General features: G+C 42.6%; 1 protein-coding gene across 2 annotated transcripts in view; it reads left to right on the top strand.

The window, feature by feature from the left end:
- Positions 1–24230, top strand: part of RPS6KA1 (ribosomal protein S6 kinase A1) — a 180558-nt gene that overhangs the window by 7297 nt on the left and 149031 nt on the right. Inside the window, exon 2 of one of the 2 annotated variants that reach the window (XM_066573002.1) lies at positions 22259–22303. In XM_066573002.1, the coding sequence (XP_066429099.1) occupies positions 22259–22303 (45 nt within the window). Of the gene's footprint in view, positions 1–22258; positions 22304–24230 lie in introns of those variants that run through there. The other variant, XM_066573012.1, reaches the window with a different exon arrangement.

Below are 24230 nucleotides of genomic sequence, written 5' to 3'. Positions count from 1 at the left end.
CAGTGTTTTTGAACGCATTTCACAACGTTTCACAGTCCTTTTTAACGCTTCCCATCATTGTGATGGGTGATAAGGTGCGCTAAACCGCCCGAAAATAGAACAGCCCTTGAAAATCACATCATTAGAAATGCCGCATTTGAGTGCAGGTTTTTGAGGCCCCATTGAAATCAATGGGAGTGATTTACCGCATTTGGCGTGGCGCTAAGAATGCCGCAGTAAAAAGAGGCCTTGTAACACAATTTTTGCTGACTAAGGCCACCTTTATTACGCAAAATCACAATGGATTTCTGTTTGTGGAGATCAGACTGCTATTTCCATAAGCATCTTATGAAAAGCGTTTCATACGGGACCAGTGTGTGGATTATTGCCGTGATTTCCGCAATTAACAAACGCCTGTGGACAGCAGCCCTTAGATCCCTTTTTTTTTTTTTTATTTTTTTTATTTTTTTTTTAACTAACTTTTAGCTTCTGAATCCAAAAATGACCCCAGTTTTTCTTTATCACATCAACTTTAAGATACAGAATACACTCCATTTTTCTCAAACCATACAAAATGTACATACAATAGAAGATCAAAAAATTACCTGAATGTGATGTTTGTTTAAAGTTATCTTGTCCATACTAAGAATATATTGTTTTTGTACGCCAAACTGTGTGCAAGTGACAGTTCAGGTAAAAATTACACTTATAGCTTTTTCCTGTAGCGTTCAATCTCTGGACTATATCTCCTGATGCTCCAACAGTCGGCCATCATACGTACATCCCATCTCCTCTTATAATGTCCATCCATGACCCTTTAAATCTTGGCGGAATCGTTCACCTTGCTCATCGCTGACCGCACCAAGGTTTTCCGAGGAGTTATCAAGATGGCTATGCAGAAAATGCACCTTGATGCTCATGTTGCAACAAGCATTTTGTAGATCTCCAAGAGTTTCTGGACCACTTCAGTATAATTATTTGCTCACTTATTTCCAAGAAAGTCCTTGACCATGTCTTTTGAATGATAGCCAAGCATTTTTTTCGGAGTTCTAACATTGTCTTGATGAAATGTTCATCTTTGAGTTGCCGAATTTGTGGGACAAACGCACCAGCTTTTATTTATTTAATTTTTTTAAAATAACCGGCTATGAAATGCCAAAATTAGGTACTTGAAACCGATTCCTTTAGTTGACAAAGCTATAACGAATTGTTTCATGAGACCTAGTTTCATGTGCAGAGGTGGGAATATAATATTGTTTCTGCCAACAAGTGGCTTATATAGAATGTTTGGATCACCAGGTCTGAGGTCAGATCTTGGAGGCCAATTCCTTTCCACCCAATGTTTTTCTCATGAGCTCTGCTGTCCCACATTCACAGATAACAGGACTACTTGGTGTATCCACATTGCTAACGAAGATGGAAGCATACCATTAAGGTAAACACAGCTGTTGCAATATCAAACACAATGCAATCAACCCAATGACTCTGTCTCCATATTCTTTACAAAGTGAAACTAAATGGCCAATTGGACTTGACCAAATTGCCATTGTGGGGGACAGACTTTAAACTTCGTTTTGAGCTACAGATGAACAGTCACCATTCAGCTGAGTTATAGACTGGATTTTCCAGATGCTCCATTAAACCATGTATATTATGGCAATACACAAAGCCATGGTCACTTCTAAAGTATTGCAGAAATGTAATGTCTCTGGATCAAAAATAGGATATCTTTGCTTCTTTTTTGAACACGTTTTTCTCATGCCGTCTTGATTCTAGGAGTTCTGAAGCCTTTTTTTTCTTTTTTGATAGTCTCAAATCTTGTGCCAATTCATTCAGCTTATACTGATCAAATCTCTTACGAATGAAGTCCTCTTCAATTTCAAAATCTTCATCATTGCTGTCACTTAGTTCTTCACCACAATCATGTTCTTCAAGAGAGGGTAGTTTATTGAAAACTGGCACTGGGATTTCAGCTGAATGAGACACTGAATAGCTGATGATGGTCTAGGATACTCTTTACATTTATCTTTCTTGTTATCTCCTGAAACTTTTGTATAGTGAAAACAGTCACTGGCATGATCTCTTGGCTCTCGTCAAACTATAGTATGCCAACTGGCAACTTATCCTGTGTTCCCTTCGTCCATATCTGTACACTCTCTCGGCACATTGCTTGCATACCTTGTGAGGGGCCCAAAAAGTATCTTGATCTTTAAGTTTTACTTTGAAATATGCAAATTAGGCTTGCTTGACAAATGCGCTGATGTTCGCCCTTTGACCGGGAATGGTGAAACTGCCACAGATATAGCAAAAGGGATCATGGCTGTTTACATGAGAAATAGCAGAGGCAGACATGATCTGAAGGAGAGGAAATAAGTGTGTAAATACAAAAAAAAATATTGCTTATTCACTATATAGAGCGGCCCACAACTCCTCACCACACTGTCACATGTGTAACTGATTAGCCTAGACAAATAACTTTGCCCCCTGTCGCCAAGGTTGTCCTCCACCACTCCCCACTTGAGGGCAGTTTGCTCTTGGCTAATGGAAGGACACTGGTGCTCCACTCGACACAGGCTCGAGTAATCCTTTTAAGATAAGCTGTAGGGGGAAAAAAAACTGCATCTTTGAAATCCGCATACCTATTCAATCTAAATTACCTGGAAAAATGAAGTCAACAAATTTCTTTCAAAATTGTTCCTCAGTATAATTTCTGGACATCTAAATTTCCAATCCACTGTCTTCAATCTTAATACATTCTGATTGATGGTTGTACAGCTTCAATGTCTGAAGACGTTCGTCAGGGTATTCTTACCGTCTACTGCCAGCCACTCCGCTGTTGGAGCCTCTCTGGCGTGCACACACACACTGACTTTAGCCAGCAGATGGCACCGTTGTATAATGGCAAAAAGATAAAGCTTTTTAGGAAATCCTGAATCCAAAATTGGATTGGAAAGGGTAAATTTGCTAACTTAATATTTAGTCCATGATCCCTTTGTGCTAAGTACAGCCTGATCACGTTGATGCGTGCACAGAATAAGATTTTGGATGTACTCCAGTGGCATTTCATGGTGCCAAACCTTGAATGGTTCCTGGATTTCTAACTGGTTGTGTGGGTTTTTTTCCCCATTCTCCTTATAAAGTGAGGCTGGCCAACTCAATGATATGAAATGCAACCGCAAATCATTTCTCTTCAATCGTGCTTCAGTCCTCGACATGTAGTCTCCTTGTAGTTCTTCACCCTTCGGAGGCATCTTTGATAGATCCGAGAAGATCGCTGTCTTCGACTGTTCTTCAGACCAATTTACACGCTCCCTGGCCTACTGCAACGTTCCTACATTTCTTTAGTCAGGAGAGGCTTTTTTTTTTTTTCTTCTCCCGAGGATTGCAGGCTTTCAGTCCTACATGGAATAGTCTCCTTCTTGGGTCGGCTCACATCGGTGTATGCGTAAAATGCTGCTTGTATAATGCAGCGTTTTACCTCTCTGAGCTGGTTATGAGCAGACCTATCACTGCATAGGGCCAATCTCACAAACTCCCTATATTGGGGCTTATGCCCACGGCATATGTGTAAAACATTGCAGGTCTTCCCACGGTGTTTTACCTATTTTGTGACCGTACGCAGAGACCCTTCTGTTTCAGAAAGGGGTTGCGTATGAAAAAGATGCCCATACACAATGTATTTACGTATGGACCGTGTATCATACGCGTGTACAGCGCTCATGCTGCATGCGTACACAGAGAAATACAGCACACTATGATTTATTTATCTTGCGTGTTGCTATGTAGTGTCTACATGCCATGTGCACGGATCAGTGAAAGTCCATTGACTTCATTTACCGTGGAAAATGTGGTGCAAGCACAGCCGTGGACATAAACCCTTACTAGAATGGCTTTATACAGCGAACTGGCTACAAGGGAATTTCAATGGGTAATGTATGGGAATGCCCAAAGATAGGACAAGCCGTGATGGGTTTTTTTTTTTTTTTCCCCTCGTGTCATGAAGTGGGAAAAATTGTGTGTGTGTGTGTGTGACCCCATTCAAAAGAATGGGGTTCATATTCGCGCGTCTCTCAATGCACAAATCCTGCACGATTTTCTCGGGCATGTAAAAGTAGCAGAAATATATATAGAGTATTGGACTAGGTGCGGGCTTCAGGTCAGTGAGAAGGGAACGACGTGTATCATGTCTTTCAGTACACTCTAGTAAACTAAAGGGAATCTGTCCGCTCCTGTGAGTCCTATAAACTAAGGATAGGAGCTTTAAATTCCGTTTAAAAAAAAAACAACAAAAAAAACCGCACACATCTGTACCTTATTAGGCTAAAGAGCCTTTATACGTCAGGGCGTATCCCATGCGCAAAAAGTACAGTACTATGTGCTGATGCGTGCACAAAAAAGGCTTGTTCATGTCAAACACGATGTGTTGAGGAAAGCATTTTTGCGCATGCGCTCATGTGAAGGGATCCTCATACTTGCCTTCCCCACCATTCCCTGCTGTCAAAGCTGCGGCTGCATGAGTCCTGTGGACAACACAGGCTTGTGCACAGAGCAGTCCTTTTTTGTGTACTTCTTGGGATTTGTGACTTGTCATTTCCTCTATATTCATGTGATTGGGCTCTGTACATGTGAACGTTGTAATACATTATTTTGGCTACATCTGTATTTTATACTTTAGTGGATGTGTGTTCACTGGTATAAATCTGCTTGTATCTAGCGTGACTGTAGGGTCTGCTCAATCAAAATATGAACCATATACAAACCTGTCTGTTTTCTTCTCTCTGCACTTGTCCGCAGGGTCTATTTACTGTTGGCTACATTATACTTTAACCCCTTAGTGACTGATCATTTTTTTTACTATTTCCGTTTGCGCGGTTAGCGTGGCGCTCGGGATGTTGCAATTAAAAGAATGCGAGTCGCCTAATGGCTCTCACACATGCGCTTTTAACTGTGATTATCATGACGTTTTAATTGCCACGGCAATAGCAATATAATGTTCCCATTGAATTCAATGGGAGCTGACAGATTCGCTTTAAAGACTCCAACTAGGGCGGAAAGTTTAATAAAACACCCACTTAACTACAGCCTGCAATACATACATATAGTGGATAGTACAGGTAGTCGTTAGATGCTGCTGCTTGACATCGTTCTACTTCAGAAAGCTCACATTTTATAAACTTTTTTTTTTCCCCTCTTAAAACAAAGAGGATACAAAAAGATGTACTCTTACTTTTCTTCTCTTCACATTGCTGCCTTTCAATGAGGAAAAAACGTTGTCAAAACTGCATTAAGCCATTAAGCTGTCCTCACTTTTTTTTTTCTTTTGTCAGAGCCTTTTTAAAGCTTGTAAAAATACAGCATAAGATTTATGCATATTTTTTTTATAAATTCCTTTTTTTTTTTTTCCTATAGAGAAGTGAGGATGCATGGGGGGGAAAAGCCATAGCTACAGCATTCTGGGCGTTGGGGAAACAAAATGACAGTGATATCAATTACTAAATGCAAGAGGTCACAATTGCCACTTCCATTGTCAGACTTTACTAAAACCACAGATCCCATTAGTTATTATAGCATGTACCTTTTTATTTGCGGTTAAATCCTAAATTGATTTAGCTAGGGTTAAAAACAAAGGGGACCTGAATGTTATGGGGCATTCGTATGTGTAAACTCAATTATACTTGGTGTCGAAGTCCTAAAGAAAGATCAACAAAGGTAGAACTATTCCCAACATATATCAGAATAATTAAAGGGGTTGTCCCGCGGCAGCAAGTGGGTCTATACACTTCTGTATGGCCATATTAATGCACTTTGTAATGTACACTGTGCATTAATTATGAGCCATACAGAAGTTATAAGAAGTTTTTCACTTACCTGCTCCGTTGCTAGCGTCCTCGTTTCCATGGAGCCGTCTAATTTTCAGCGTCTAATCGCCAAATTAGACGCGCAGTCCGGGTCTTCTTTTCTCAATGGGGCCGCTCGTGCAGGATGCCGGCTCCGTGTAGCTCCGCCCCGTCACGTGCCGATTCCAGCCAATCAGGAGGCTGGAATCGGCAATGGACCGCACAGAAGCCCTGCGGTCCACCGAGGGAGAAGATCCCGGCGGCCATCTTCAGCAGGTAAGTAAAAAGTCACCGGAGCGCGGGGATTCAGGTAAGCGCTGTCCGGTGTTCTTGTTTAACCTCTGCATCGGGGTTGTCTCGCGCCGAACGGGGGGGGGGGGGGGGGTTGAAAAAAAAAACAAAAAACGTTTCGGATTAAGCTACCAGAAGGTCACAAAGAGTACAAAAAGCGGATGAAGAAATACATTGGAAGATATAGAGGTGGGGGATTGGCCCAAGGATTATTTTAAAGCCTGTGTAGTGGAGTCAAACACTAGGCCTTCCTGTCCTGAGTGGTAAGACAAAATAATGGGGGGCTCACCTAATTTTTGCCATGGAGCCTTCTCTTTTCTGTGTGCCACTTTCTACTGAGTTTCATATCCAATTAGAATAGATGTATAGGACGACTGTGCTGATGGAGTAAAATCACATACTCTGATTAGCCCTGCCCTCCAGCCACTGACTGTCAGCTGTATCCCTGTACACTGTAATATTAATACAACTGTCAAACTGGGGCGAGTGTGACTACCACATGGGTGGACGGGGCTAGCCAGAGCACATGTATGTTGAGGACTAGACCTCTGTGTGGCTGCTACAAATAAAATGCAAGTTTCTACCAAATTCCTGCATAGGTGCATACAAGTCATCTTGCTATACAGTGCGTTTACACCTGGTGGATTTTGGTGCTGATCCACAGCATATTTTGTGCTGTGCAGTTTGACGTGACTTCGCAACAGATTTCATCCTTTCAGTTTAAGGGGTCTGCTACAGATTTGCATCAAAATCTATGTCTAGTGGTGTGGATTTGTTTGCTGTGGAAAATCTGCATTAAGAGGCGTCAAAATCCTCACAATTTCACTACGTGTGAATGGACTCTTATGATGACCTTTGCGAGGGCAGTAGAAAGATATTGATAAATTTCCTTTAAAGGGGTTGTCTCGTGAAATCAAGTGGGGTTCAGCACTTGTATGGCCATATTAATGCACTTTGTAATATACATCGTGCATTAAATATGAGCCATACAGAAGTTATTCACTTACCTGCTCCGTTGCTGGCGTCCCCGTCGCCATGGATCCGTCTAAATTCGCTGTCTTCTGGCGTTTTTAGACGCGCTTGCGCAGTCCGGTCTTCTCCCTGGTGAATGGGGCCGCTTGTGCCGGAGAGCTGGTCCTCGTAACTCCGCCCCGTCACGTGTGCCGATTCCAGCCAATCAGGAGGCTGGAATCAGCAAAGGACCGCACAGAGCCCACGGTGCACCATGGGAGAAGAACCGTGGTGCATCGTGGGTGAAGATCCCGGCGGCCATCTTGGTAAAGGAAGAAAGAAGTCGCCGCAGCGCAGGGATTTGGGTAATAAACTTTTTTTTTTTTTTTTTTAACCCATCCCTTGGGTTTGTCTCGCGCCGACCGGGGGGCCTATTGAATAAAAAAAAAAAAACGTTTTGGCGTGAGACAACCCCTTTAAGTATACGGAATGAATCAAGAGGAAAAGTGGTTATATGGGTAATTGGTGGAAATTACATACTATCCCTTTTCAATGTGGAGAACCTTTTAGAACACTCACTGACCCTAATGGGTTAAATATACAGGGGTTGACCTCATGAGACAGCATATGTAAAGCTACTATCCAGTTTTGGCAGACCGTTATGTCCCAGGACCGGAAGGTTTGGTGGTTATGCTACTTGCATTTTTTTCCCCTCTGCCGTCACTCTGATACGGTGGTTCCAGTCCAGGGTTTTTGGCCAACCAAGATTACCGCCACAATTTTCTAGGTTATGCAAACTGTGCATTGCTTCCTAATTGTCTTGAAAATCCTAATACACTATAAAGATTAGGTAGTCTGAAGATGAAGTGACAATTTGTGACTGAAAACAGGATATGGAAGCAGTGGATTGGACAGATGGTAGAGGAGAGCAATTGCAGGTAGTATACCCCTCAACCGCTCCAGTCCCAGGACAGAGTGGTCAATTATCCCAGATGGTTGCAGCAGTCTTGATTTGACATAATGTTGCGATTTGCTCCTTTAGACTCTCATTGCCTCAAGTCTCTATGCCTCATCAAAAAAAAAAATTAAAGGGGTTGTCTCGCGAAAGCAAGTGGGGGTATACACTTCTGTATGGCCATATTAATGCACTTTGTAATATACATCGTGCATTAAATATGAGCCATACAGAAGTTATTCACTTACCTGCTCCGTTGCTAGCGTCCCCGTTGCCATGGTTCCGTCTAACTTCGGTGTCGTCTTGCTTTTTTAGACGCGTTTGCGCAGATGCATCTTCTCCCTTCGGCTGGTCTTGGAAGCATCGGCGTTTTGGCTCCGCCCCCTTTTTCGCGTCATCGCGTAGCTCCGCCCCGTCACGTGCCGATTCCAGCCAATCAGGAGGCTGGAACCGGCACACGTCATGGGGCAGAGCTACGCGATGATGCGTACAAGGGGGCGGAGCCAAAACGCCGATGCTTCCAAGACCAGCCGAAGGGAGAAGATGCATCTGCGCAAGCGCGTCTAAAAAAGCAAGAAGACACCGAAGTTAGACGGAACCATGGCAACGGGGACGCTAGCAACGGAGCAGGTAAGTGAATAACTTCTGTATGGCTCATATTTAATGCACAATGTATATTACAAAGTGCATTAATATGGCCATACAGAAGTGTATAACCTCACTTGCTGCCGCGAGACAACCCCTTTAAGTGCACCACAGATTCATTCTTTTTGCAAATGTGAAGACTTTTATTAAACAATTAGCATAGGTTTCAGATATTTAGGAAATTGGCGAATGGCAAGCTTTCAGACTTTCAATGTACTTCATCAGGTTTAATTATTTTTTACTTATAAAGAAGCATATGATTTATCTGTTCAGTCAGTCACTTTGTGGATCGGCATACGACGCACATTCACATTTTCCAGTTATGTTCTTGTCATACTTGATTGTGTCTAGCAAAGAAGTTTATACAGAACATAATATGTAGACTTAAACATTCCCTAAAGAGGCATGTACCAAACAGAAGTACATAGAATCACAATTATATAGAGCAATGAAGTACCTGGTAGTATCAACAAAATATATTGGTAGTTTGCGTAATCGGTAAAAGATGATCTACATCAGTTTTTTTTTTTGTTTTTTTTAAGGCATATCTGTTTTTTATTGATTATGGAACTTAAGACTATAAAACCATATGGTGAGAAATACAGAAGCAAACTAAAAGCAGTAGAAGGTAGTTGAAATATCACAAAGAATAGTTTGCTATAGGAGCCAACAAACCTATATAGGTTATACCTGAATGGGCTATGCAGAGGAAATATGGATAACCACCGCGAAGAGAGGACATGAAATAAGAGACCAAACTGGTATCGTACTTTCAGATTCAAGCATTAAAACGAGGCAGGGAATCGAGACCCTTAAAAAATTTAGAAAATTTTATGTCACAAGTGATCACAAATGTAGAAGGGTTTATCAGTGCACCACACTATAATGGAGAACGCCAGGAACTAAACGTGTCATAAGGTAAAGGCACCTTTAGACTGTATATACATCTATGCATATACCAAATGCAATATGTATATAAATCATTTTTCCTTTTTAAAGAGATGACCTTATTACAACTATAAACGATAGTAAGAGATCGGAACAATGTCCCATAAATGTTTGAAAATGAATACGTATACCATAAATAAAGCCTCTATACAAACTCTGTGTATAGGGAGACTGAGAAATCCAATAAGAACCACAGAAGACACCTGACTGAGAGGCAGTAAATAAAACTTCTAAGGAATGGCGTCAGTACAGACAGGAGTAGTGGCTATGTGGACAGGGAATCTGCACATGACAGTAATGTATGGAACAGTGATTTTTCTATGTATTGCCATATACTCTTATGTTCTATATACGCTTCTTTATACGATCTCTAAAGGCCCAATTACACGAAGCGATGATCACTCAAAAATCGCAAAAAAACTATTGAGTGATAGTCGTTGCGTCTGAACGCACGGCCATCGTGCGCTTTTCGTGCACTGCTAGCTGATCGTTAAATTCAGGTCAACCTAAAAATCGTCCTGCGGTCTTATCAGGCCTGCATGCTGAGTTCTCCGCAGGTAGTGCTGATAGCATTGTTTCTCGACGGAGCACAAAGGAGCTGAATGGAGATAAGAGCCCTTGGGCTATTAACTGCATTCAGCTAAAGACTTCATTTGCACACTAATAAGCTATTAAGTAGCTGAGTAGCTACTTAATTGTCGGAGGACATTGAAAATCCAAAAACGAGATATTGACCAATTTTTCTTGGAATCTCAGCGCTATCTTGCAGATATCTGAAACCTATGCATTATTTTTATTGAATAGAAGTCTTAACTTTTATATTCAAAAATTAAGAATCTGTGGTGCACTTTACTTGAATGTATTGATGTCCTGAAAGCGTAGGGTCACTTTTTAAAGACTTCAGTAGACAGAGTAATATTCCGTCTAATGCAATTCTAATTGCTAGATAATAATAAATGCAAAAAATACCCATAGGTAAGATCCCCTAAAATACAATCTAAATACCTTTTTTATTTTCACAAAGACAACCCTAAAATAATGTTTACAATAAAGGGGCAAATGGTGGTATCAAATGAAATGTGACCAGCAGTCATTGGTTAGTATCATGTGTAATCGTGCATATACACACTAAGGGCTTATTCAGACGACCATATATCAGCAGGGTTTTCACGCCCGGCCGATATATGTTGTCCCTCTCTGCAGGGGGAGGAGGCTGGAAGAGCTGGGAGCAGTGCACTGAGCTCCCGCCCCTTGCCATGATTTGCAATGGGAGAGGGTTGGATGGGTGTGACTTGGCCCCGCTCCCTCCCATTGCAAGTAGTGGCAGGGGGAGGGAGGGGGCAGGAGCTCAGTGCACTGATCCTGACTCTTCCAGCCTCTTCTCCCTGCAGAGAGGGACATCATATATTGGCTGGGCGTGAAAGCCCAACTGATATACGGTCGTCTGAATAAGCCCTAAAATATAGGCCTGGATGGCCAATTTCCAAAAGCCTATATGGACATTAGTAAGCACCACCAAAACCCTATTAAAGTGTGTGTGTGTGTGTGTGTGTGTGTGTGTGTGTGTGTACAAATATACACATGATACGGACTGATGACTGCTGGTCACAGTTTATTGGCTACCATCATTTGCCCCTTTTTATTATTCAAGAAAACATCGAATAATATTTAAAATAAAGTATTTAGATTATATTTGAGGGGATATTGCCTATGGGTACTTTTTGCCTTTGGCTATCAGAATTGTTTTTGTGACCTGGAGAATTCCTAGGGCAATTTCAGAATATATTCCTTCTAAATATGGACATATATAAAATTGAATGTATGTCTGTGTGCGTGTCTGTTTGTCCTTTATGCGCTACTACACCATTCATCCAATCGCCATGAAACTTTGGGAAGTTGTTGAGTACACTCCTGGGAAGATTATAGGCATAGTACAACTATCCTACGATAAATGGCGCGCGCGCGAGCGTCATCAAAAGTTACGACCCCCCCCCCCCACGTAGATCGAATAAGTAAGCCACCTGCTATTGTGATGTCATCACTGATGTCATCAACGCCCTTGAACATGCCCCAACATGTTCTATAAAGCTGCATTGTGAGACCTTCTGCTCATATACTAATATATTAAACAGACGACCTCCTCCTCATATACTAATATATTACACAGACGACCGCCTCCTCATCTATATATATATATTACACAAGACGACCTCCTCCTCATATACTAATTCTATGCGCAAAAGAATTAGCGTCCAAATTTTACGTACGGAATCGAATTCTCTCGCTTCGCGATGTAATAGAAACTTGAAATTTGGCACGAGCATTGAATATGTCATAAATAGGAAACGCTAATGGGTCCCAACTCGATTATTCGAGATTCTATGCGCAAAAGAATTAGCCTCCAAATTTTACGTACGGAATGTAATTTTCTCACATAGATAGATAGATAGACTGTATGCAATAACCTAGATAGATAGACTGTATGCAATGACACGTACAGCTTGAAACCATAAATACAAGAGCACGCCAGCCATTTACAGTCAGTCTCCATTGGAGTTGGAAGTGGGCAAACATGTACTAGGCTATCTTCCCAAGAAGCCACAGCAGCCGGATAAATTGGATGTTCCACACAACGGCTATTTTATTCAGCCTGCAAGGGGGAAGCAGCGGCCTACAAAACCTCAGTGGTCGCTGCTGCCGTCATCTAGATATATAAAAACGAATGTATGTCTGTATGTCTGTCTTCGCAGCAACGCGCGACGTACGCTAGTATGGACATAAATTATGATTGTCTTAAATTTAAACAATTTTGTCCAGTCTACAACTCTAAGGGTGCTTTTACTTAGCCCTTTAGTGACCACCCATCAGCGCCATAAAAACACACTGGCCCTGTAGAATAAAACTGCGGGGTTGGGAAGTGTGACAGCTATTGGCTACCGGAGGCAGAGTGCCTGGAGCTCTCATCTGGCACTGCGATGTGCGGTCCCCAGTCACACAATCGCTGCGATCAATTGATAACGGCGATCAAATTTTTTTTTTTAAAAAAAAAAGCTAGTTTCATCTTCCATTGCACTAACTCCTAAGTGTGGAGTCAAAATACTCATGAGACCCCCCCCCCCCCCCCCCCTAGTGAATACAGTAAGTCAATGGTACTTTTAATGTTAAAAACGCATCACACAAAAATCGCAAAGCACAAACTTGTGATGCGGTTTTAACATTAGAAAGTACCATTGACATACGTGTTAAAAAAAAACTCAAGTGTGTGGGAGCTCTTGCTGTATTCACTGAGGGGGTCTCATGAGTATTTTGACCCCACAGTGTGTTTTTGTTTTTTTGTTTTTTTTTTTATATTTTTTTTTTTTGAGTTAATGCAATGGTAGATGAAACAAGTTTGTCAGCAGAAGTTTCCTGGGGATTATACTAGATTCAGTTCTTCAAAGTTCTTCTGTCCCTATATCTCGGAGACTGGATCTTTTGTCCTTCAACTCTCAATTTCTGATGCAGGGGTCATGTACCATCAGAGCAGCAATGTGCCTTCTGGGGAAACTGACCGCCTGCATTCCAGCAGTAGCATGGGCTCAGCACCATTCTAGAATTCTTCAAAAATTTATGATAACTTTTGTGGGACAGAAAGCAATTGGCTTTAGACAAAGTCATGTTCACAAACACTGTAAAAAAAAAAAAAAAAAAAAAAATTTTCATTGGTGGCTGTCAGAGACCAATTTAGCGAGAAGGGTAGAGTTGGTTCCCAGACCATGTAGTACTAATTACAGTGGATGCCAGCCTTCAGGGTTGGGGCCCCCAAGTGGGGAAGACTTATTTTCAAGGAACTTGGCCTCAGAAGGTAAAAAAGCATTCATTAAATTTTAGAGAGCTTTTGGCAATATGGAAGACCCTGCAGGCATCCAGATGCGTGACTCAGGGAAAACACCCGAGGGTCCTATCGGACAATGTTACAGCCGTAGCCTATGTGCGACATCAGGGAGGAACCAGTCAGGTCCTGTTACAGAACGTAGCGCAAAAGATGTTTCAATGGGCAGAACATAATGTTCAGTTAATTTCAGCGACACACCTGAGGGGAACTCAGAAAGGTCCTTTCTCAGGAGGTGTTTCGGGATTTGATTCTCGTCCGGAGTTCACGAAATAGACCTATTCGCTAACAAGGGAGAATCGAAAAGTAGAAGGTTTCTTCTCTCTCAGCCCTCAAGACCAGCCATGAGGCCTGGATGCGTTAGTTCAGGATTTTGGGCTAGGGTTAACATATGCCTTTCCACCATTCCCTTTAATTCTCAGAGTGTTAGAGAAATTCAGGCACGAAAGGTGCACGTTAATTTTAATAGCACCTTTTTGGCCAAAAAGGTTGGTTCTCCCTGTTAAAGGGGTTGAGTATCAGCAATCCTATACTCCTACCTCCCCACAGGGACTTCCTAACTCAGAGACCCCTATCATACCAAGGGGTAGAAAGTCTACACCTAGCAGCTTGTTTATTGAAAGAGCCCTCCTTCAAGATCGGGGGTTTTCCCATAAAGTATTGGATACTTTATTAGCCGGTAGAAAGCAAAATAATAAAATTTATTCCAAAGTGTGGAAGAAATTTTCTTCTTGGTGCGAGGCTAGACACTTGGAGGTTGCATCCCTCAGCTATAGGTGTAATACTGGATTTCCTACAGGACTGGTTGGTTTGGGGCTCTCGCCCAGCAGCCTTAGGGTTCAGGTTTCAGCACTTACGGTAGTGTGTTTTATGACACTAAGCTATCAGACGTCGGCTGGGTCGTGGGGTTTCTGAGAGCAGCTGAGCGTCTAAGGCCTAGAGTCCTTAGTTCAGTTCCTCCCTTGGGATCTGAATCTAGTTCTCTGTTTTAGCAGGTCCTCCGTTTGAGCTGATAAAAACCTAATAGAGATGGCGTCTAACCCGGAAGACCGTGTTTTTGGTAGCCATCACAACAGGTTGGACAGTGGGTGAGTTGCAGCTGTTATCCATTCGGTCACCTTTTTTCAGAGACATGGGGGGGGGGGGGGAGAGAAAGTGTTCGGTTTAGACCCCTCGGTCTCTCACCAAAGTGGTGTCTGTCTTTCACAGATCCCAAGAAATAATTATTCTGTGATTCTGTAATAGACCCAGGAATAATAAGGAGCAGGTGTATCATTGCCTGGATGTTAGAAGGGCAGTGTTGCAGTATATCTCCTCTACGACTCGGTGGAGAAAAGAGAAGAACTTATTTTGCAGTTCCTGGGAAATAATAGAGGCAAAAAAGTGGCAAAGCGTTTGATAGCCAGGTGGATCCAGGCAGCTATCTGAGGCCTGTAAAGTACTAAATAAACCAGTCCCGATGGGTCTTGAAGCTCACTCCACTAGGGCAATGTCTGTTTCTTGGGCAGAGCACCCTGCCGATTTCATGGACCAAATATGCAGGGCCGCAGTGTTAAAAAAAAAAAAAAAAGCCACATATGTTTATCAAAAACGTATTATTAAACTTGCGACTCGCCATAAATAACTCCTCCCTATTGTTCCAGAGCAAAGTATGACGCAAGCTGCCCTAAAAGGAAAAATTTTCCTCCTCTTTGGTTGGGGATCATGCTGGATCAGCATTCAAAACAAGACTTCTCTATACTTGGGCTTAGACTACTTTTTTTTTTTTTTTTGTACTATGTTTTGGTTTAAGAAAAAATATCCTCATCGGTGCCCAGTATTGACTGATCCCCTGGGTTTCCACTGTAAGGACTCACACAGGTGTGTGTTGCCTGTGTGTTACACACTGAAAAAAGCCAATCGATCTCTATTGGACCAATCACACTGGTGTTTTATTCCCGGTGTGTGGACAAAGCATGTCCCAATTTGGTACATATTAAGCACCAATGTAGGCTATGGGGATTTAACATGCACAGCAAATGCGTATATACATACATATGTACTGTGTTCAAAAACTCAAAATCGTGGTAAAATGGCACAATTTTAAATGCAACGTTTTGTGAGCATGTGTGTCCTTAGAGACTTTAAAAAGGAAATTCTACAAGGAAAGAATAGATAGAAAATTGACAGCAGTAAAAGCCCACACGTTCTGTTTCTAGAACACCTGATTGTTTGGTCACATGTTTTTTCATTTTCTTTTTTTCTCTTATTAGTATGGTACAAAATGATTACCTTCTGGTAACGATCTGGCCTAAGGCTCTGACACAAGTGTCCCTGCACAGGGAGCACACAGCAATACACTGCATGCTATTAAATCCCCCTTACTTTGGCTTGTAAGCATGCCTAATATGCAACAAGATAGTGCATGTCTCACACATTTGTGTATGTTGGCTCGTAGTACGCGCACAAACCCTTTTTGTAGTACGTGCTATAAAATCACTCATTTGGGAGAGCCCTTAGTAATCAGATGCTGCATGTCCTGATGTATGCGGGAAGGGTTAGGCGTTCTCCCCACTTGTTGCATTGCCATGTAGCACCACAGTGCTTTTAATTATCCTGCAGACAAAGACCTTTCTAGCCAGATCTCTAACTCAGCGCAATGACTTACATGCGCTTATAATGCTTGGATCAAACTGACAGTAGTACATCTTGGGGGATGGAGATCTGCCGAGAGAAAAATCATCTCCTCACTTTTCATGATCTGTCAGCCTGGGTAACTGGGGGGAGCGTCCTCCTCTCGCTGTTCCATTAGCCCCTTGTAATGTGCTTGCACGGATGACTGATACATTTTCTGTTGGCTGGATGTGCCCTCAGCACCCTTCCCTCTTCTTCTCGCTGTCTGTGCTTCTACAGAAGTGCTTTACCTTTATTGGAGTGACATGCAGCACAAGGTCTCTTCTGCGCTTCTTTTTTTCTCTTGTTCATTGTAGCTTTCATTTCCATGGCAATATGAGAAGGAGGGAGTAATTGCTCAGGGTAGAGTTGTGTATTTAACGGCTGTAGTGCTGGCAGCCAACACTGTCATATCTTAGAATATAAATGAATGGTAAAAGCTATACTTATATTCTTAATTGCATATGAAATGCAGAGAATTCTTGGGGGAGAGTTATAAAACTGTCTTAACTGTCCCCATAGCAAGAAATCACAGTGCAGCTTTCATCTTGTATTCTTTTATTGGAAAATAAAAGCTGCCCTGTGATTGGTTGCATTGAGCCCCAAAGCTAGTATTTGGAAATCTGCCCTGTATCCTATGCCTCTTCCACACCGTCGAGGGACTCTTAGGACTGGCCTGAGAACAAATGTTAGGTTGAAAGTTCTACATACATGCAGATTGATATGTGACTTTTGTGCAACAAAAAAAGTGGGGTGAAAAGTCACAAGTTGCAAGCAGCAAGAGTATAACAAGAACAAGCACCACTAGTTATTGGAGGTGTGAATAGAATAGTTATGCCTGTCTGCCTCCATCCACAGTAAGCAGGCAGTCATTTAAATTTTCATGCATGCAGAAACTGAACAACTAAGGCCTATTGCACACAGAGCTCCAGATCCCGCAGCAAATACAGCTCATAGGTCATGCATTGGAAAATGCATTTCCATGCCCACGAGCGGAAATCAACTGCGATATTCCGCTCGTGGGGTGTAAATTGCAGTATTTCCTATTTCAGTGCGAGCCAGCAGGCACATCCACAGCGCAAAGTGAAGACGCCGAAAATGGTAAGCCAGAGGTCACTGCAGGGGCACAGGCGAGCATAATGGGAGGAGAGAATAAAATTCGCAAACCAAGACACCGGTTTAGAGACTTTGAAACTCCTAAGTACATGTTCTGCTCTACACCCCCCCACCCCCTGTTTTGTAGAACAAGCTTTGCCGCAGTCGTCTCATTAACCTCACAGGTAGAATTACACTGACTGGTAAACACATATATGTAGAGAACACAGGATCCACCATTCTCAATAGGGGATAATCCATGGCTATCTACTTCCCCCTCCATGCAAAATAACCTCTGAGTGCAGATCACAGGGCATGCCTAGAACAGTCTCCATACAAGTCAATGGCTCCCCTCTTCATTGTGTGAATGGCCCTTGAAGCAGCAGTAAAGCAGATCTCTAAATGCTGTTAAAAGTTGCTCAGGTGAAATGGCAGCCCTTATAGTGAATACAAACAGAATTTTAAAAAAATTACACCTATCAAAAAATAAAACTGGATTAGGAAAAGGTTTCTGTAACTGGTTGTTTTTTATGCTCGTCATACTCCTGTGTGGGTGAGCCCTAAGCCACGTAATAAGTGATCAAAAGGTTGTACCTATCCAAAAATTGTACCAAGCAAATAAAAAAAAAAAAATTTATGTGTACCCCAAAATAGCGCCGTAGAAAAATTTCTCCCTTAAACAAGCCCACATACAGCCATCCCTGGTATATTTTCTTTCTTTTTTTGCTCCTGCCATTGGGGTTCCCAACTACTCACTGTGAATGGGAGACGTCTGACTTGATTGGCAGTCCAACATTACCCACCGAGAGGAAGTAGTGGGTACTGCCAACCTGACACAGTGCCAGGAGCTGGACTTAAGAGTGACAACCCATTTTAAATTTATCCATAGAGCCATTTATGGATATAATATCCTTCAGTAAAATGCTCAGGATATTCTAGTAGTGTCCAAAATGTGGAGAACTAAACGCAGTTGTGGTCCATGGAATATGGACTTGTCCCTGACATAAGGAATTTTGGTCTGACCTCACTCAGTTACTCTTTGTAGTTTTGATGTCACTAAAGGCCTGTTAGTTCATTACTTTTTTTCAGATTAAAAATTCCCATAGAGCGCACATGTTTTCCTACTAGTAGCAAAGCGTTGCCTCTTAAAGGCAACCTGTCAAATTTTTACACTGCAAACTACGATAAATTTTCAAGAGTACTGCTACTGAGATTTGCTTATTGCTAATTAGTTTTGTAATATGAATCAGATTTTTCCCTACATGCTGCTCCAGGCACGGCCCTGTTCTTGACTGGCATGCAGACAGATTTCTTTGCTGTAATCCCATGAAGATGGCGTAGTAAACCCTGCGGACCTCAGCTCTTCTTTACTAGCTGTAACTTCAGCATGGCACTGTGCTCTTGCCTTGAGGATCGTTACTCGTCCAACCTTGGATGCAGTGGGAGTAACAACCCTCAAGGCGCATGCACAATTAGCTGCTGAAGTTGCAGTTAGTAAAGGAGAGCCAAGGTGCGTGAGTGGGCTTGCTATAATATATGCATAGGACTACTTGCATTGAAAAAACTGGTTCCCTTTAGTGTGTGTGTGTGTGTGTGTGTGTGTGTGTTTGTGTTATTTTTTTTACCGTGATTGTCAATGGGACTTTCTAATGTTAAAAATGCATTGCACAAGCTTGCGATGCGTTTTTAACATTAGAAAGTCCCATTGGCAATCACGTTAAAAAAAAACACGCAGTAATATCGCAGTGATAAAAAAAAAAAAAAAAGCCAGTAAGAGCCCTTTAAAATTTATGGTTGCAACCTTTCTTACTGGCAGTTATGGAGGTTATTGAATAGAGATGAGCGAGTATACTCGCTAAGGCACTACTCGCTCGAGTAATGTGCCTTAGCCGAGTATCTCCCCGCTCGTCCCGAAAGATTCGGGTGCCGCCGCGGGGCGGGGAGCTGCGGGGGAGAGCAGGGAGGAACGGAGGGGAGATCTTTCTCTCCCTCTCTCCCGCCCGCTCTGCCCCGCTCCCCGCCGCAACTCACCTGTCAGCTGCGGCGGCCCCCGAATCTTTCGGGACGAGCGGGGAGATACTCGGCTAAGGCACATTACTCGAGCGAGTAGTGCCTTAGCGAGTATACTCGCTCATCTCTATTATTGAACAATTCATGGTATATCTTACTATGGAGTGCTTGGAAATGAAGGGATCAAGCAAAAAATGTACTTGGTCTTTAAAAAAAAAAAAAAAAATTGAGTTGAACAGTCTATCATGTAAATTTTGTTCAGAAAGTGAAATGAGGCAGTTGGTAAAGAAATTTCAGCATGCCTTGTGGTACTTGCTAGAATCGGAAGCAGGATGCCTGAGGAGCATGCATTCGCTACCATAACCCCTTAGTGAGGCCCCCCATTTCCTTTTTGCATCCTAGCTAAATGGGCTTTAATTCTCAGGGACGTAAAAACATGCATCCCCTGAGAATTAAAGCCCCATGAGCTGTGGACATTACAGCTACATGCTGATGGTTACCCCCCCCCCTTCCTCTCCTCCCTACCCGCAGTAATGCGATGTGCTGTCTAAAAGAAAAACAAAAAAACACTCTTTAAATTGACACCATTGCCGAAAAAATGGAAATCATAATTTTGTTTCCCCTCCTGCTTTGCTTAGGTTAATTCAAATACTGTGGGGTCAAAATATGCAGTACTGCCCCTAGATGAATTTGTTAAGAGGTCTAGTTTTCAAAATGGGGTCATTTGTGGGGGTTCTTTATTGTTTTGACTGCTCAATGTCACTACAAGTGTGCAATGGGGCCTGGAATTTATTCAGTTGTACCCTAAAAATCCAAGGGGTGTTCTCTCCATTATAGGCCTAGTCATGTTTCCTGTAAGCAGATTTGGGCCACAATAGGTATGTTTCTGAACACGGGACAAACAGGGGCATCCATTTTGGGGTACAAGTCTTCATTCATATATGTGCTGTACAAAAAAAACTGTTTTTAAATTGAAAATGCGAGCCCCGCACAGAAATGTCACTGCCCGGCCTCCGGCTCCGGTCTGCGCATGCGACGGCTGCCCGGCAAGCCGGCACATCAAACAGCCGGAGCCGCCGGCGCGGGTGAGTACGCGCCACTCTCTGCAGGAAGTACAATGAAGTACTATGAAGTACAATATGTGGCGAAAAAACAATGTTAGAATCACTTGGATATGCAAAACCTTTATGGTGTTACTCTATGTCAAAGTGACACATGTCAGTTTGCCAAAATTTGGCTCTGTCACTAAAGGGTTAAGAGTAGAGATGAGCGAACGTACTCGTTTCGAGTAATTACTCGATCGAGCACCGCAATTTTCGAGTACTTCACTACTTGGGTGAAAAGATTCGGGGGGGGGGGGCAGGGGGAGGCGTGGCGGAGCAGGGAGGTAGCAGCGGGGAACAGGGGGGAGGCCCCCCCCCCCCCCACACTCCCCGCTGCAACCCCCCCACTCACCCACGGCGCCCCCGAATCTTTTCGCCCGAGTACGGAAGTACTCGAAAATCGCGGCGCTCGGGCGAAAAAGGGGCGTGGCCGAGTAGGTTCGCTCATCTCTAGTTAAGAGCTATTTTTACATTTTTCTGGCTGCATTTGATGACAGTTTTTAGGTTTCCGTCGACAATGGGTCATTTTTATGTCTGTCACCCATAACATATAAGACCTTTTTGGGGGTCATTCACATACGCAGGGGGCACCGGGTCGAACTCTGCTGCGGTAATCCCGCATCCGGGGTCCGACCGCCTGTGTGCAGGAGGCCTAAACCTATCCTGGAGCTTCTGTTAGTCAACTCTGCAAGCTCCTTTTTTTTTAATTTTTTTTAAATTATTTATTTTTTAATTTTTTTATTTTGGTATCTTTTGCAAGGACTAAATACTTTTGAGTGGGAGGTATTGGTGGATTTTGGAGGGGAGGGAGTTGAGGTTTAATTTTGTGAGGTATGTGGAAGTATTTTTACATAGCGTGCTATTTTGTGGATGTATATTCTACTTCAGTTTTTCAATAAAACTGGATAGTTTTATATAATCAAATGGAGCAAGATAATTATGGGGGGAAAAAAATCGGACTCGTCAGCGTGGTCGCATCTGCAAAGCCATTCTGTAAGCCCTACTGTCTTTATCCTATAATGGGTACTGTACAAATAGATGTGCTGTTACTGGTGACCCAAACAAAACACAGACAAATGTTTAGCTGATTTGTTTTTAGTACTATACAGTGAAATGAATGGAAAAGCCATTAATCCGTTCCGGATCGTGAAGCTCTCCCACTGATTTCAATAGGGATGGCCCATTGAAAGCAATAGTACGCCGGCATCCCTGCAGTGATTTTTGGGGAAGGGCTTTAAATATAAGCCCTTCCCTGAAATCACCCCTAACTGCAGTAAAATAAATAAATAAAATATATACTCTCCTGTCTGCCGGGGTGCGTCTAGCTGCTGTTTGTTCTCCTTGCACTGCTCAAACTTTTCAGCAGGCGGGGATTAAAAACGCAGGGAGAACAAGCGGTGGCTAGACACGCCTGAACCCCAGCAGCAGCGGGCAGGTGAGTATATATTTTTTACTACAGCTAGGGATGATTTTCAGTGAAGGGCTTATATTTAAAGCCATTCCCCGAAAATCACTGCAGGGGTTGCCGGCAGGCCATTGCTTTCAATGGGGCCACTGGCAGCAGCGGCAGCCCCCATTGAGAGCAAGGCTCTTAACCCAAGTTTTGCTCTTAAGTCCAAGCAAAAATTCGGAAGAGAGCCTGCTCTCAAGTCAAAAAGCTTGTAAGTTGAGGCACTCTTAACCCAATGTATCACTGTATACAGTTTTTAATTTTTCTACCTGATGCCCAAGTCTAGTATGGCTGGCCAACTCCAGATGCTGCATGTCATTTCTTTGCACCACTCTGCAATTTTGTGATTGGGGAAAAATAATAGGATTTGCATTTTCTCAGTATAGTTTCTATTTTAGAGTAGTAAGATCATCATGAATTACTGTTTTGTATGCACAGTTCTAGATTTTTAAAAGTCTTTGTCTATTACAGAATGGGCATGCTGGCACAGAGGACACAGGGAAAAGTGCAAACAAGGTAAGAACTCCCATCTTTCCCAGTCACTTCTTGCTGCAAAACTTCTGTTTTTAAATGTTTTCTGTTCGTGTCACAGGTTAGATATGCTGTCATTATGGGGCTACTCATAAGGTGATATTCTTACAACATAATTAGTACCGAAATTTGACCTGAAGGTGAAAGTTTTCAGGAAAGTCTTGTAATGACAGTAACATCTTGGGAGTTGCTGCTGTGTATAAAGGTTACACCATGTTGCCAGACTTTTCTTATCCATTTTCCATCTATACTTCATCTTTTGAAGTCTATATATAATTTCCACTGGCAACTTTAGTCATGTAGCACTAGTCTTGGTGCCAAAATGCCGCAAACTCTCGGACCCAGCTTAAAAGTTAATGAGGTGGCGTACAGTGATCAGGCACAGCGTCGTGACTTCAGCTATGGAGATGTAAGCCATCCGGCTTTTGCTTTATGCTAATCTTTTATTGGGTAACAACTTGGGAAAAATGTAATGTCTATAAAAATAATCATGTCCGGCAGCAAAGGATGTTCATTTTCTATTCAGTGTGTTCCAGATTGTCAGATATGAAAGTTAATGTACTAGTGTATTGTAAGATGTGTTTCCTGGAAACTTTCAATGAGCTTAATTTGGGAAAACCTTTTTTTAAATGCTAATGTTGCATAAGAAAAGAATAGTGTGTGTGTGTGTGTGTGTGTGTGTGTGTGTGAGTGAGAAAAGTATAGTAAGTTAATCTAGCTATGGTATACAGAAAGTTCAAATTTTTTCTATTTATTTATTTTTTTACATTGTACAACAGCCTATTTGCTTACACAGTGGCATATGTCACAGCCTTCCATTAGAGTTAGATGTCAGTAGGTCTTTCCAAAGAATTCCTCTGACTTGAAAGCCTTATATTGTGACTCAGGCAAAGATTTGTAATGACATAGTTAGTCTTTTCTTCCCCTGTGGTTAGTATTCAGTAAGCTGCCATAGCTCATAGTCATATTGTAGTGGCCTAGAATTAATGGGACCCTCCATAAGTATGAATGTGTTTGTCTTGTACACTTGTATTGTCAGTGTCTTCTATATGTTTGCATTTGTGATGTGTATTGCACCTTTGCAGCACTGAGGTGGGTTAACGTCTGGGTTATGTCTGGAAAATGTATGTCACGTAATCATTTTGTTTAAGTGTTTGCAAGGATGCTGTGCAAGGGAAGGAGTCCAGTGGTTCAGTCTAGTCAGAGTCTGAATTGGTTCTGCAAGTCCGCCTGAGTAAGTTTGAGCCCCTCTGGAGAAGAGCTTTCATTGAGTAGGAGAAAGTGTGCCTCGTCCTAAGATGATCCCGAACATGAGAGGCTGAGCGATGGCCTGATGTCTGCCCTGAGAGTGCAGAGTGCAGAGTGCAGAGTGCAGAGTGCAGAGTGCAGAGTGCAGAGTGCAGAGTGCAGAGTGCAGAGTGCAGAGTGCAGAGTGCAGAGTGCAGAGTGCAGAGTGCAGAGTGCAGAGTGCAGAGTGCAGAGTGCAGAGTGCAGAGTGCAGAGTGCAGAGTGCAGAGTGCAGAGTGCAGAGTGCAGAAGTATCCTCCCGATCCCACCGTTATCATTTGTTACACTTGTATCAGCCTGCTGTTATCAGGTTTTGACTGTATGCAAATGTATTCAAGTAAACGAGCAGTACAGACCATTTCTGGTTTTGCTTAGAAAAGTTATCCCTGTGCGTGGACTCATTTATTCCAACTTCTGGATTCACTGTATGGGACAGAACAGTGGTGTCACGGGTAACAAAACGGACCTTTAAGGTAAACCGCGGATTGAGTTTTCCCTGTGAAACTCCCCCATAAGTAACTTAGTCAGGTCCTGTGCTATCCCTAAGTGATAGAGCCACATGACAAGGCCTCATCTACCTCGCTATCTCCTCAGCTGTGGGCCTGCTCCTTGGACGCTGCAATAA

The sequence above is a fragment of the Eleutherodactylus coqui genome, chromosome 1, assembly GCF_035609145.1.
Source record: "Eleutherodactylus coqui strain aEleCoq1 chromosome 1, aEleCoq1.hap1, whole genome shotgun sequence".
NCBI lineage: Eukaryota > Metazoa > Chordata > Amphibia > Anura > Eleutherodactylidae > Eleutherodactylus > Eleutherodactylus coqui.
Note: the sequence above shows the minus strand (reverse complement) of the source record. Positions and strands in the feature narration are given on the sequence as shown.